The 14,890-nt window shown below is 40.7% G+C and overlaps 1 protein-coding gene across 1 annotated transcript in view; it reads left to right on the top strand.

Moving 5' to 3' along the window:
• Nucleotides 1-2,819: 2,819 nt before the first annotated feature.
• pard6gb (par-6 family cell polarity regulator gamma b) overlaps nt 2,820-14,890 on the top strand; it is a 33,741-nt gene continuing 21,670 nt past the window's right edge. The window contains exons 1-2 of the mRNA XM_046059721.1: nt 2,820-3,137; nt 7,996-8,218. Coding sequence (XP_045915677.1) covers nt 3,066-3,137; nt 7,996-8,218 — 295 coding nt within the window. The 5' untranslated portion in view covers nt 2,820-3,065. The remainder of the gene's footprint in view (nt 3,138-7,995; nt 8,219-14,890) is intronic.

Below are 14,890 nucleotides of genomic sequence, written 5' to 3'. Positions count from 1 at the left end.
AATACTTGACTGAATCCCAAATGTCACTGAAAGACTGTCAAGCAAAGCTGAAAATGTTTGTGTGCATGTCCGATTGGAAGATGCTTCAGTGTTTCCCATTGCTGTTCCCTTCCAGCATCGAACTGTTTGTTAAATTCTTGATGTATGATGAATGAAGGCTTGCCAACGCTTTGTTTAGCCAAGATGTAAGTATAAACCCCTGACTTTTGATTAGATTGTATTTGACTCATGCATGTATTTAAATTTTAAGTCACCTTTGACATGATTTCATTCATGAATGTTGTATTTTTGTTGACTGCATGATCACATTTTTATTTGTTTGCCCTACCTGTTGACCGTGGAGGCTCAGAGGAAGGTTGTTCAGGCTGAAAACACACACCTTTGTGTATATTTGAGTAGGATGATATTATTTTTTTTCTTTTGAGATTCCACTGAGAGGTTTAATCAGATTTTTCTGGCTCAAATAATTATTTCCATTTTGAACAGTAATCAGAATAGTAGGCTCAACCACAATTGGACATCTGAGCATATAAGAAGTTATTATGTCTCACCAGTACAATTAACTCTCAGTGACACAAAGTCTCAGTGTTTTATAAAAGGTGATCTATAAAGCTTTCTCCACTTTTCAAATGTCGCAACAATGTCCTTTCTGAAAAAAACATGATGGATTAGGTACCACATAAAATGCTTGCTTCTGGATGCTGTCTTCCCACAAATTGCAGGAGAATATCTGAAGAAATAATTGAAAAACTCAGTGTCCACTCTACATTACTGTAAGAATTGAGGGGGGGTATGTGCAATACCTGATACTGGCCTTGAGTGGGCACCATAAGCATGATTACTTCACAAGTTCACATCAAGTTACATTGAATATGTTTGCTTTTACTATACACAATTTCATCAGTTATTATTTCTTTGTCTCAAATGAATCACCTCACATTCAAAATGTTGCATGCACTACATACAGTCTGATGTACCACCAATATATTTTGAATAAGTGACTAATTAGTCCTGCTTACTTTCAACCCAGAAATGCAATAGGCCTAATAATAACTTTTAACAGGTGAAACAAAACCCATTCACAGTGTATTTCTGGGATTTTGATATGGTTTATTCATGAGAGGGTGGGGAAAAAATGACAAGCTCCACATCAGAACCTGTCAAACACTAATCATTAGATCATGTCACATAGTCATTGTCAACAATTGGACATTTTAAGATTAAAAACAATATATATGAGTCCAGTTTCACTGGAAAACAATATGAGGTATTATTTTACTTAAGAGACAAAAAATAGCTCTGCAACAATTACTGGAACCAAAACATGTATACTGATTTGGCTACCAGAACTAAAGGTACCAGACAGTATCACTGCTACTGTAAAGAAAACCACTAAACACTGGTATACCTTCTGTGTGTATACAGTGAAAGTAGGGTTTGTAAGTGGTCAACACATTCCTGTAGTGAGTAAATAAGCAAAAGTTGCAGCTACTGGGGGGCACTGCAAACTGCAGCTGTTAGGCAGCTTCAGGGGCCCAGGAATGTTGCAAAGCAGGACAGAAGTCGGGACATTCATCCTGTGTTTCCCAAAACTTCTTACATTGTGGGTGTTTGGCCTACAGTTTGTGGGTAGCTGGGGTGGGAAACAAGAAATTCCAGGATTCCCCAGGAAAATGATGTTTACCTGCACAACGTTTATTATGTCATTTTCCAGTGACATTTAGGCAATTGTAGCTGTTGCATTTCGACTCCTTTAAAAGTATATTGCTTTGATTTATATCCACCCAGCCTGTCTGACAAGTTGAACAAGTAGATAATAGATAATGATAATGAGCTGTTACCTTCACATCATATTGATTCATGTTTGCATAGGCTACATGACAAACCATGCGTGGGTGAAAGATAGATATCGAAAGATATCACTGGGGAGTAGGCCAATGGTATGTTTTTTTGCTCCTTGCAAATAAAAAGTGAGGGCACTTGGGAAAATGAGGCTTAGGTCGTATAAGCCACACATCAATGATACTTTTTCTTGCCTTGTTTGGATAGCAATGAGCTCTGCCTAATGAAGGGAAAGGAACAGATTACATTGACAATGATAAGCTCCTCTCTGCGTATTGCACGGTCTCTCTCAAACCTGTCACATTTCATCAATAGGGAAAATGTACCAGCACACATATACACAGAAATCAAACATCATGCTGGCTTTGCTGCTCCTCCACAGGTTTTGTTAGCGCTGTACTTAATACCAATTTAAACCACTATAATCAAATATCTGTCCTTTTAACTAGAAGCCTTGAAAACGATTTGTGTTGAGAAATGCGTCCTCTCGCGCACTGGAGGACCAGTGTGCGTGGTGCTACCTTCAGGCGCTCTCGAGAGTGTCGTGAACGACCAAACAAAAATTATGCACAGGACTGGGCAGCTTAAGTCTTGCTTATTATCGATTAGTAGGCCTACCTTGGAAAATGTAATGCCATTTTAAATGTTGTACTCCACATTTATCAAACGATGCTTGGTGAAACAGGGCTTTGGTTATGATGAGGGAGAGGAAGAGTGTTTGGCAATCAATAAAAAGTGTTATAAAAGTATTTGCAGCCATATACATTTATGCGAATAATTACGGTTGTTATGTCAATAAGCATATTAATTATGTACCTGTAATAGGCCTATGTGTAATGGTATTATTAGGCAACCCTTATCTTCGACAATTAGGCTGCTACGATGTCTTGACTAAGGAAGCAAGAGATTTCGAGCGGCAAGTGAATGCCTCATCGGATCCCATTTTTTATGAGGGCTGATGTCATTTCAAAACTTAACTCACACTCCCGAGTCAACGCGGCGAGTTGCTCACCTCCGATATTCCCGTGAAATCCTCTCTTAAGTCTGGTGGAGCACTTTACGGAAAAACTCCGGGAGGTGACTAAACTAAAGAAGAGAGACAAACTTCTCTATCAGAGACGAAGCAGGACGATTTTTTTACATCAGAAACCCCGGGACCAGAGCCCCTCTTTCTGCGGGGAAAGGCGGCTGAAGTTTTTTTTTTAAATTGCAACCACAAAAAAATGAATCGGAGCTTTAATAAGTCGCAACCTCTGCGAACTGCGGACTGTAACGCCGTGGAAGTGAAAAGCAAGGTGAGTGTTGAGGGAATTGTGACTTGTAGACTCTAAATGGGAATTTGGAGGAGAAAATAAGGAGTTCACATGGTCGTCCCGTTACGGTGCTGGAGTTAGGACAAACTGTAACTGACGAAACACAAATTTGTCCTTTCAGTGACAAAGCTCTCATCTAGTCCATGGAACAGGAACCGAGCGCACCCGTTTCTGAATGTTAATGTAATTTGCACTGATTATTTTCTTCGCACTTCCGACTATGCAGATTGCGCTGATTTGGCTCTTTACCTCTCGGTGACACGACGCTGATGGGGGGGGGGCTAAAAACCCAGCTTTTTAGCTGTTTGTTAGAATAAGAAGGTTTTTATCTGCTGAATCGGATGTTTTCGCAACATTAGTTGCTTTCACTGCGGGATTTTGTGCTGCAGAGTTTCAGCTTACTGATTGTTTGGAGTAGTTTTTGAGAGGCTGATAAAGTAATTGCTGCATAAATGAAGTTAGCCAGCAAGTAAATGAGCACACTTATCTACCAAATTTTAAGCTTATGTAATGGAGACCTCCAGTTAATACACTATGTGAACAGACATCTCATACATTTTGTCAAACATTCCCCATGCCAAACCTCATTACATATATTAAAACTAAATAAGACTTTGGATATCTATTTGATAAGAGTGTAGCAGTCTAAGAAAACTTTTGTTTTTAGTTGTTTGGTACAGAAATGACAGCTGTTTATAGAGTATGTGGGCATAGTGAAAAACATCCCAGAGAAACACATGGCTGCTGTGTCCAATCCTGACCACAAAGTGAACAAACAGTGAACTCTTTATAATTTTGCCACAGCCGCTTAAGGACTTCTTGTAACCAACATTTTTCTCTAAATTCCATTAAAGTGACGACAATCTGGAGTGGTATTCAGTTATGTGTTTACACATGCCAGTGCACACACACAGTAAGTGATTCTACACATATATGAAGGTTGAGCTGCTGAGTCACAGTGGACATGCCAAACTGAGATGGGCAAGAGGTGACTCATGCAGTCCAGAGGGCTTCTGGGCTGTCCAGTTTTAGCGAGGTGGTGGGGCAGGGATCTGGGATCAGGGACAACCTATGGTGTGTGACAAGAAAGGAGGGGGGCACATCTATTCCAGGACGCTGGTACAACATCCTCAAAGAGCTTGTGTTTTGTTTTGAGGCAGAGTGGGTTTCAGGCTTGTTCCACAGAGACAGCAGTGGTCTCTTCGTGGCTCCCAGAGGCTGTTTGTGGCAGCGTGGCTGGATCAGACGGGTTTAACGGTATCACGGCATTATCACTGCAGAGCTGACTCACTGTCATACAACGTCACATGTTTCCCTTTTTGGATCAGGTGTAACTCCTCACTCTTACTACGTCATTTTGTTCCACTGTCCCTGGTTTTGTTATGAGCACGTTTGTTGTGTCTTGGAGAGAGTGTAGTTTCGCATCACACCCCTCTCAATGGAAAATCCATTGGTAGCAAACCAAAATCTAGAACATTTGAGTTTCACCTGAATTACTCCAGAGTTGAGCAGGTAGCTCCAGTGTACTGGTAATTCTCTATTTGAATGTGTAAAAGCAGCTATTAGGAGTTTCCTGAACACACCTCATCTAGTTCCACTGCAAGTGATGTGATGCAAGCTAAAAGGGCATACATAAGGAGGGGTTTGTCTTAGGCAATAACAAGAAACCACTCTAAATGTGCAAAATGAATCCATATTCCCTGCACATTTTAAAAGGTGGGACTTGCTGATGGAAAACTAGCAGACGTCTTCAGACGCCACTGTAAATTATAAACAGCAGTTCCTCTTACTTCCACTGCTTAAAAGGCAGATCTAAATAATCTATCCTTCCCACCCTTGTATCAGATGCTCAGTTGATAGCAGATTGAAACTCCATCGTCAGTCCTCTCAGTCATTTTCACTAAAGCCATCGTCACATAAGAATTAGTTATCTACAAGGCTAAGTCAAAGGGAACACAACCAGCTGTAGATTTCTTGAAAAGAAACCAAGAAAGTATTTGACTTTTGGCATTTATAGATGTCCTGTGACCTGGATGACTGAGAATCTTCAGACATGAGAGCTTGTTAGTTGAGTGAACAGCTCTTCCATATAGCCTTACATGTCCCGTTAACGATTTCTATATCAAACCCAGATTTTGTAAACATGTTTTGGTCTTAAAGAAAATGTTACCAAACAGTAATTGAAGTTCAGCATAGGGGTGATATTGGTGTGTTTGTAGTCTGTGTAGTTGGTTGGTGCATGGCATGTGCCTTGGTTCTCACTGGTTAGCGTTTGGTTCTTCTCAGGGGAAACTGTTTCAGTGATAAGCTTATCAGAGATAACACTGGAGGTGTCTGGCTGCCTGTCACAGAGCCTTGGCCAGGAGCTGGTTTCACTCACTTAAAGCTCTTATCAGAGATGGAGAGAGCGCGTAGGGATAGAGGGGGTTGGGTGGGATTTTGTAATCTGCCGTTACTTTTATTTGTCCTGATTTTAAAAGCTTTTATTTTCAGCAACATCATCAGCATATTCTTAGTTTGAGGCTGGAGTCATTTTGCAGATCATATTGTATATATATTTATTAATATTCTAAAAATGCCTAGAACTTGCACGCGATTTCTCAGGTGCATTGTCCCTAACTTACAGGAGTATTAGGTGAGGTCAGTGCTGGCGAATGACAGAAGTCAGTTGTCTTCCATTTTCTCCAATGTGTCAGAGTTTAGTGTTTCCAGACATGTTTCAACCTGTTGACATCACTTTGCGCTGATACGCCAGGAGGACAGGTGATGTCACGTTTGTAGTGATGTATTCTTAGGTTTGGGTTTAGTGTTAAGGCCCGTGATTAATCATATCTTGTTCGGACTTGTTTGTACCAGAGGGCCGAGTTCTCCTTGTAAAAACAGATTCTTCCAACTGATCACGAAGCACGGTGCCAAGGGGACGTTCAGATTCAGAGCAGTGACTGGAGCTCACTGACAATTAATTTATGTGTAGGTTTCACTTTCCTAAATGTTAAGGACACCTTCTGAATACTGACAAACCTGTTTTAGTCAACATCTTGTGATGTAGGTTGAGTTTTATTACACGTGTGCCTCTGCACTCTGCATTGAATCTGGTAGCAAACTACACACCCGCCTGGCATCCGCCTAGTCCCCTAACATGCCTCCTCTTAAATTCATAAGTCATCTTCTAATTACAGAGCTGGTTAATGTATCCCCTGCTCTTTTTCTCTCCTCCCAGTCAGAATACTTTTCTTCTATAAGCAGTTTTCCCCTCCCTCCCTCCATGATCATCTCTCCACTCTTCTGTTCTCCTCTGCTTTTAGCGTCCCTCCGCTGTGAGCTGATGATTATAGTAACAAAAAGCGCCTTAAGTCTACAAATTACCTCTGTGATTCAGACACCAGTGCTACTGCAATTGTCTGTTGTTGTGGTTTATTGAGCTGTGCTTTTGTGCCTCAGTTGTATATCTCCTCTTCAAGTCCATTCTTGTCTATGAGTCACATGATGACCCCATCGTGACCCACAGCTGTGCTCTCATTGGCTGGTTTGGTGACCTAGCCGGCACAATTGTCTGTGCTGTTGTGCATAAACTGTGTGTGGGAGGCGGGCCTGTCTGCCACTGTCATTTATATATGCTGAGTTGGCTCACTCCTCTACCTTATCGTTCTATTGTATTGCATCCCCCTTGCCTTTTCCTGCTGTTTTCTTGTTCAAAGTCACATGTGATGTGCAACTGACTATTGTTGTAATGATATGATCCTGGTGTGTAGTAAAACAAAGCTGCTGGGGTTCCACCAGGAAATTGTTAAGCTGAGGTGGTTAGCCATCCAGATCCTGATGCATCTCGTCTTCGTCTGATCATAGTGGATGATTACCTACAACAACAGAATTTTGGGATTGGATTGGCACATTCACTTTCTTTTAAGTAGTTTGATGAAGTGATTGAAAACTGAATCCACTCCAATGTCTGTACACCAAATATGAAGCTGTAGCAGCCAGTTAGCTTAAATACTGAAAAGGGGGGGCTGGCAGCTAGACTGGCTCTATCAGAGGTAACCTCTGAAGATCACTAATTATCTAATGAATTATCTATGGCTGCTTAGCTTAGCATAGCAACAGCTGAATTGGCTTTAGTTTTATACTACTTTAAACCAACAATATATTATGTGTTTTAATTAGTGAGCTTGGAAGTTCTCATTTTGTTAGCTTTGGACAGAGACAGGCTTGCTGTTACCAGTCTTTGTGTCCTACAATTACAGTATAGACAAGAGTGGTACTGAGCTTCTCATCTAACCCCTACGGGAAAAAGAAAATAAACATGCATCCAAAAAATGTCAAACTATTCCTGTTGATATGTGGCATTTGCCATCTGAAAAGTGCGCCTGATCTTTTTCCCTGAAGGTTAATGTTTCATTTCATAAAAGCATACAGTTTTTTTTTTTTTTTTTTTTTTTTTTTATTGTTAGCAGTGGTATTTAAGTTGAGGTGGCCCACCTCTGCTATAAAACACTGCAGGAAACACTGATTGAAAAGTCTTTCATATAGAGAGGCGGTAATTTAATAAGTTAATGCCTTCAATCTATCTAGTGGTGAGCTGCAATATTAATCATTTTAGCTCTGTTTTTCTGTAAATACATTTTGCTTAGAAACTGCTTCCCCTGCTCCATATTTTACATAAGGTCATGACCACAACTGTGACCGAGCTCAGCAGACGTCCTCTCTGTTCTTTTTATGTGTCCCAGTTAGATGGTTTAGATAAGTGCATGAGGTTGGACATCCTGGTTTCCTCTTCCTGATGTGTGTCTTAGGGACTGTCCTTTTAATGGCTTCTCTCTTTTGATCTTCCTTTTCTCTGCAGTATGGGGCAGAATTTCGTCGGTTCTCGGTGGACCGGGTCAAACCCGGAAAGTTTGAGGAGTTTTACAAGCTCATCCTGCACATTCACCGCATCGCCAATATGGAGGTGATGATCGGCTATGCTGACATCCATGGTGACTTGCTGCCAATCAACAACGACGACAACTTCTGCAAGGCGGTGTCAACAGCTCATCCACTGCTCAGGATCTTCATACAGAGACAAGGTGGGTTGTTTAGAAAGTTTTTTGCTTCCTAAGGCTTTTTCTTACATTTATTACAGTCCTTTTCTCCAAAATCCAAATCCTAAACATTCTCTCTTAAAACTGGTTGCTAATTTAAATCAGCATTGAATGGATAATGGCTTTTCAAATATCCTGCAACTTTTAAACCAATAAAATAATCATCTTTTGCAATAACTGGGTATTGGGCTGCAAATATTGTGCTGATTCAAATTAAGTTCCCCACAGAATATTTCCTCATCCAATTATGTGTTGTCCCGCTTGAGGCCTTTTTGTTTACTCCATGCAAGGCTTTCTGTGTGTGTCTGAATGTGTATTTTTGTGTTTCCTGCCCTCTCATTGGCTGGATCTGTCTCAGTCTGTGTCTGTCTGCCTGGCTAAATCCTGTGTCTTATCCAGAGGAAGGGCTCGCAGGCAGATGATCTCTCTCTCTCTCTCACACACACACACACAGATGCACGCGCACACATACACACAGGCTGGTGCCTGGGCAACCCATAGAAATCAGGTCATTGAGCAAAGCCAGTATCCCGGCATGCCAGACATTACTGAGAGACAAAAGATCTGCATGAAAAGAGAGACTCCTTACTGAACGCCCACCGTTTGTGTGTGTGTGCATGTGAGTGTGTATTTGCTCAAACACAACACCACGGTACCCTGAATGGGAACCAGTCCTAGTCTCTCCTAGTCTCTCTCAATCTCTCTCTCATTGATCCCTACTCTGGAGTGGGTCTTGACTGCCTGCCAACGAGCATACGAATGAATCTATCACGATTCACATCTATTCATACCCACAATCCTTCTTGGAATGTGCCTCGCTCAGTTTTGTAATGAACATGTACACTCCAGGGTATTGTTTTAATTGTTGTCCTGTGGTTCAAATACAAAAGCTAGCCACAGTGCGGTGAATTATCTTGTCAGAGATTTCCAGCAAGAAGTAGGGTTTGGATATTCAAGAGGCCCCACCAGACTCCTCCATTGTGTGATTCACTGTCTTGAGAGCTCAAATTTCTGGAGCTGAATTAACTCATTGTGCTTATAAGACATCCGCCAAAGATGTAAACAGTGAGAGTTTGGATTGTTAATTAGCTTTTTAGGATAGGTTTACTTTTTTATTATCTTTAAATGATTAATTTTTTTTGCCTTGGATAGTGACTGGTAGAGGCAGATAGGGGGAGAGAGACAGGGGCATGACATGCAACAAAGGTCACCAGCTGGAATCAAACTAGCAACGGTTACATACCATGTGGCATGTGCTGTAACTATTCGGTTATCAAGGCGCTCCTTATCTGTGAACCTTTTAAAACACTTTCATATTTCTGTGTCTTTTAAATGGCATCTTTCTGCAAAGACAGCAGGCCTTTTTAAGTTTCTAAAAGGTTTTCTCTGCCCCCTCATAAAAGCAGCCGTTTGCTTGTCAGTTCAACAAAAACATCAGATACATGTGATATCTAACATTTTATTTTTTTAGGCGTGGTAACTTTGACCTTGCACTCTTAACTAACTTTAGGTCGCTTGCAAGGTTTCCCCGAGAAACTTGCAGAGTTGGTAAGCCACCACGATTGTGTAATCTCGGTTTGTGATATTTTTTCTTAGTACACGATGGCTTTTTTATAATATTTCCAGAGGTTTAGAGATTATTTTAAGTGAGCACCATAAAATATTGCAGGAAACCTTGATCTTGTAATGTCTGTAAACTACAAATTTAGGCATAATTTAACACATTGCTAACTCATGTTAGATAATGGCATAATTCGCTACTGACACATGGTTCACACCCATAGATGCAAGGATTCTGCTTCTGGCCTTTGTCCGATGTCTTTTACATCCAGCTAGGGTGTCCCTGTTTCATGAGATGGGTTGTGTACCACGCATGAGTTTGTCTTTACCTTTTATTACATCCCTTTTCTGCCACAGTTTCCTTCTACTCTCTGGAATACCTGATACAAAATGCCATAAAACACCAGAGAAACAGATCCCTGTTGAAGGACAGTTGTGGTGGCTCTTACAAAGGGCTTATGTTGTGGTGTTGTGGCATAAACACAGCGCTAACATGGTGTCCTGTAGGGGAATGTGTACTGTTGTGACTGATGCTGAACCAGTCTGGGCATCTTAAACCTCACTGCAGTCTATTGTTAGTCACTAGACAAAGAGGTGTGTGTATGACACTGGGTACCTCATGTATCAGAAGATCCATGCACTTGGAATGGTACTTGCTCGAGAAAGTATGTGTGCAGTAATGACTGTATCAGTCAGTGCCAGCCTCTTGGTACAGGTCACCATGTGTCTTCCCCATCCCAGTCAGCGGGACCACCCCAGATGAGACTTCACAGACATATAAAGACACTGACTCAGCCTTCAGTTGCAGTAGGTACATTCTGTAAAGTAAGTTAAACTGGACTGGTCTTTCATATGGATATGGGTGTGGAAAGAAAAAGAGAAACTAATTTAATTGTACTGCTTTACTATTTTTGTCTAAAGGCAATAACATTTAAGATGATCTCAAATGGTGGAATAAAATTGTTTCAAAATAAGCTGCCACATAGAACAAGATGTCCAAAAAAACAAGTTCATGGATACATTGTTCAGTACAGGTTGTTAAAGGAGTTTGAGATTAAGGCACAATGAAAGAAGGGAGGGGAAAGGGAGGAAATCAAAGAAACTAGGAGAAGAGGTATCTCAAAGTTTCAATAAGAGTGGGAGGAAGTTGGGGAGAGAGAGAGAGAGGAAGTGTGCAGTGTTTTACTATTCTGGGCTGCTTGACTAATACCTTTGGTCTTTTGTATTTAATTTCTCCATAAATAGACCCTCCTTTCCACCCCGTGTGTGTGTGTGTGTGTCTCTTTTATCTACCTGACACCCCCTCTTCCGGTCTTAGATTGCCATTGTTGGTGACTTGAGCACGTGCAGCAGTTGTTTGGGGATACAGCAATAATCCTGCTGATGATACGTTGTTACTCTGTGTGGGGAATGGTGGCAGCTTGTTGACTTCACATACAGAATAGAGGCTTACACTCTGTGGTTGATTCCCAACAATACCCAAAGCCTCTCTGCGGCAATTATTGCACAGTACTCGTGTTCAGTCCAGACAAGGGGAGGTTAAAGGAAAACACCTATGTTTTTTTTGTGTGTGTATTTTGTTTTGTTTTTTTGGTATTTTAAACCGGGAAATACACAGATATTTGAAACATAAGAGCAGAGTCATTCCAAAAGAGGTCAAGTTTTTGGTTATGTTAAATTAAAACCGAAAGATTCAAACTGCAACACAGTTTGAATCTCTCTGCCTCTGGCCGTTTCAGAGTAACTTGCTCCTATTTTAAAGAAATCTGTTGCTCCTCATCTTGCCGTCACTCCTGATTGCATCTGCACACAGTTTTAGTTGAGGACACTCTTGTCAGGGCTCATTTTGTTACTCAGCATGAGATTGTTTGTTTTAATCAGCTCAGGTCGCAAATCCATTGCAGGGCCACACACTCGCACCTATGGATAATTTACCTAGGCCGTCTTTGGACGGAGGGAGTAACCAACGCAGACCCGAAAGGCTGGGGCAATCGGGGTTTGAACCCGCGACAGTCTTGCTGTGAGGCGACGGTGCTACCCACTGTTCTACCCACTGTCCCACCATGTGGCCCTTTTTCTTTCCATTCGTTTTTTAAAATAATTTTAATGTCAAAGAGAGAGAGATAAGAGATGATCTTCTAAAGGAGTGCTATTTTCCTGCTACGTAGCAAGTGTTTTGTCAGCAATGTAAATCTGTTAGTATGTGCAATGAGCTGTAGTATTTTTTTAATTTGGAGATATTTCATTTTAGCGGCGTACACTCCATTACAATGCACAATGATGATTTGTTGTCTTCAAAAACAGATAAGTGCCCCCAGTAGAAAGGAGCCTTTCTGTTAAATTGTTTACATGATGGGCTGGGCGATATGGCCAAAATGTTAAAAATTCATACCATTCGATATCGAGAATTGTCAACGACAAATGTTTTCCTCAAATGAAATATCTTGATAGAAAAAAATGTATTGACTATGTATTGAACATTGGTTATATTGTTAAATTATGTTGCTATAATTGGCATTGTTTTATTGCCCAGCCCTATGATGAAGTACAGTCTATTTGTAATGTAATTACACAAAACAAATGGAGAGAAAACTTAACTTGGATCACTCGGAGCTTGGACGCATTAAGAGATTTGCGAGTAAAGAGGAATTGAGTGAACCGGCTCTGTAGGTGGAGGTGGACTCCTTCTCGGGTCGACTGTGTGGGCGTGTGATGTGTAGTGGTTCAGTCGTGTGTGGTCAACTGATGATTGAAGTTGGATTGGGGTCACATTGAAATTGCTGTGTAGGTTTTTACATGGTCGTACAGGGGAGGGGGCAAATAGGATGTTATGACTCCAGCACCGTCATGTTGACTCAGCTTTTGGTTTCCTGTTTAACACATTTGGTTCCAAGTTCAGAAGCGTGTTGAATGTACTCAGCTAGACATTTTGTCAAAAGGTTTATTGTATGTTTGATTATCTAGGGGAAGCTACAGGAAGTACTAACTATCCATTCATATCCTGACTCTTGTGCAAAATGATGCAAATTATGACATAGATATGGTCTAGGCAAAGCTCACGGATTTCCACATTTCACCAGGGTCAAATAATGTGTACTATCTTTGTTAGTATTGAAAAACATTAAAGTATATCTTATTTGTTCACACAAATCCATTTTAGAGTAGAGTATGACCTGTGAATGAAGGCTGTTTAATGTGCTGAAAGGCTTTTGGAGCTGGCAGCCTGACACGACCTAGCAGGCGTTGGTGCATACTAATTTCCCACACTACAGTAATGACTGTAGTAATCTTGATAATAGTCTTTATTGATAACTTATGCACAGTGGAGGACATTAGGGTTCAAATAAGGATATGTATATTAAATGTTGATTTAAAATTTTACCTGTAATTAAAACTAATGGTAGACCAAAAAAAGAAACATTCTTGAGCCAAGCAAAACACAGGCCTGTTTTTGAAAGCTCTATCTTAGGGGGGAAATGGACTTGTTTTTGCAGACAGTGCCATTGGCCTGCACACAGACTAAACTTTCAACAAAGAGAAGAGACCCCTGTTTGGCAAAGGGCTAAGAGTTTAAATAAATAGAGCAGACGAGGTAGGCCAAGGTCGATTCTGTATGGCTTCATATCTAGCATGCTGAGCACCGGGGTTTACAGCTCCAGCAACACAACTGCTCTCCACACACCTGTGAAAACTAGAGGGCCAGATATCAACATCAGCCAAACTAAAGAGAGATGTGGCACCACAGCACTAATAAAATTTTTTTAAAAAGCCAGAATGTAACAGCAGCTGCGCCAGTTAAAGCTGACATCCAGACCGGTGCTGTTTCTCAACAACTTGGACCGAACAGTTGTTTGGAGATCAAAGAAACGCTAGCATTATTTCTATGGCTGCCCTGACTGTCTGCACTTTGCTGGCTTTCCACAAGTCGCTCGTTTTTTCTTTTTTGCATCAGTTAAACAAAAACGGTTGTTTACAGAACAAAGTTTGGCAGGCTGTGAATAGAGAGGTGTCATTTACACTCAGAGTACAACAGGAAAACAAATGCAGCATGTTGAAACTGAAAAGATAATTGATTGATTCAATGTATTAGTTATCACCCTAAGAAGGTGTTTGTTCACTGGAAACTGTTGACAATCAGGCATGACTTTTCATTTCTACTAAGTAGTGACGTTCTTTTATTCTAGAGCAAGGGTTATAAAAGTCATCACAGACCATGTATTTTGGGGTATCAGGTGTGTACAGAGATAAAGGCTTGACCTTAAACAGACCCAACCTGACCCGACCTGACCTTTCCAACTATGGAGTCATACTGGCTAGGAGCAGGAGCTCTGGTCAGGCATCAGTCGCACTCGACCCACTGATAACCTAATCTGCAGTTTTCCATAGAATTTGGTTGTTAATGATTCAGTCTGTTGTTTCATTGTTAAAATTAGAAATAATCAGACTCTTGTCAAAGAGATAAAAAAAAATAAGGAAATGAACTGTCATGAAAGTCTGTGAAACAAACTCCTGAATGCCTGAAATGGTTACAGTTCAAATGTTGAAATGGAGAGGACATCCGTTGGGCTTGTGTTTGTTGATTTTGTCTGGTTTTGCTTAAATTAAACATCTTATTTCCTCTCTCAAAGAATAAAATTGCAAGCAGACATCTAATTTCTCAAATTCTTAAAGGTACAATCTGTAAGATATGGCCAGAACTTTAAAACACACACAATTAACTAACATGATGGTCTATGTATTGTGTTGTAGAGATCCACTGAAGTTAGCATGCTAACCGCCAGCCCTGCCCCACTCTGTGTTGTAATACCACTTTGTACCTGGGGTAGCTTTGTAGCTGGGAGCTATGTTACACAACACCTTTTATGAATTAAATTGTCTTTCACATCTGTTAAGACCTAATATGTGATATGCTGCCCCCCATTTTTGACAGTTTTATCATCCCACCATTATTTATATATTTTTTTTTTTCATTTATTTGTTGTATTCCTATTAGGGATGCACCAGTTCAACTTAAACTGATACTCCTGTGGTACCGGGGCTGTCTGTATCTCACTTGAGATCATTTTTATGTAAGGTTACATTTGGCCAGGGAATTTT

Source organism: Micropterus dolomieu, linkage group LG09, assembly GCF_021292245.1.
Source record: "Micropterus dolomieu isolate WLL.071019.BEF.003 ecotype Adirondacks linkage group LG09, ASM2129224v1, whole genome shotgun sequence".
Classification (NCBI taxonomy): Eukaryota; Metazoa; Chordata; class Actinopteri; order Centrarchiformes; family Centrarchidae; genus Micropterus; species Micropterus dolomieu.
This window is presented reverse-complemented; position numbering and strand designations above follow the sequence as displayed.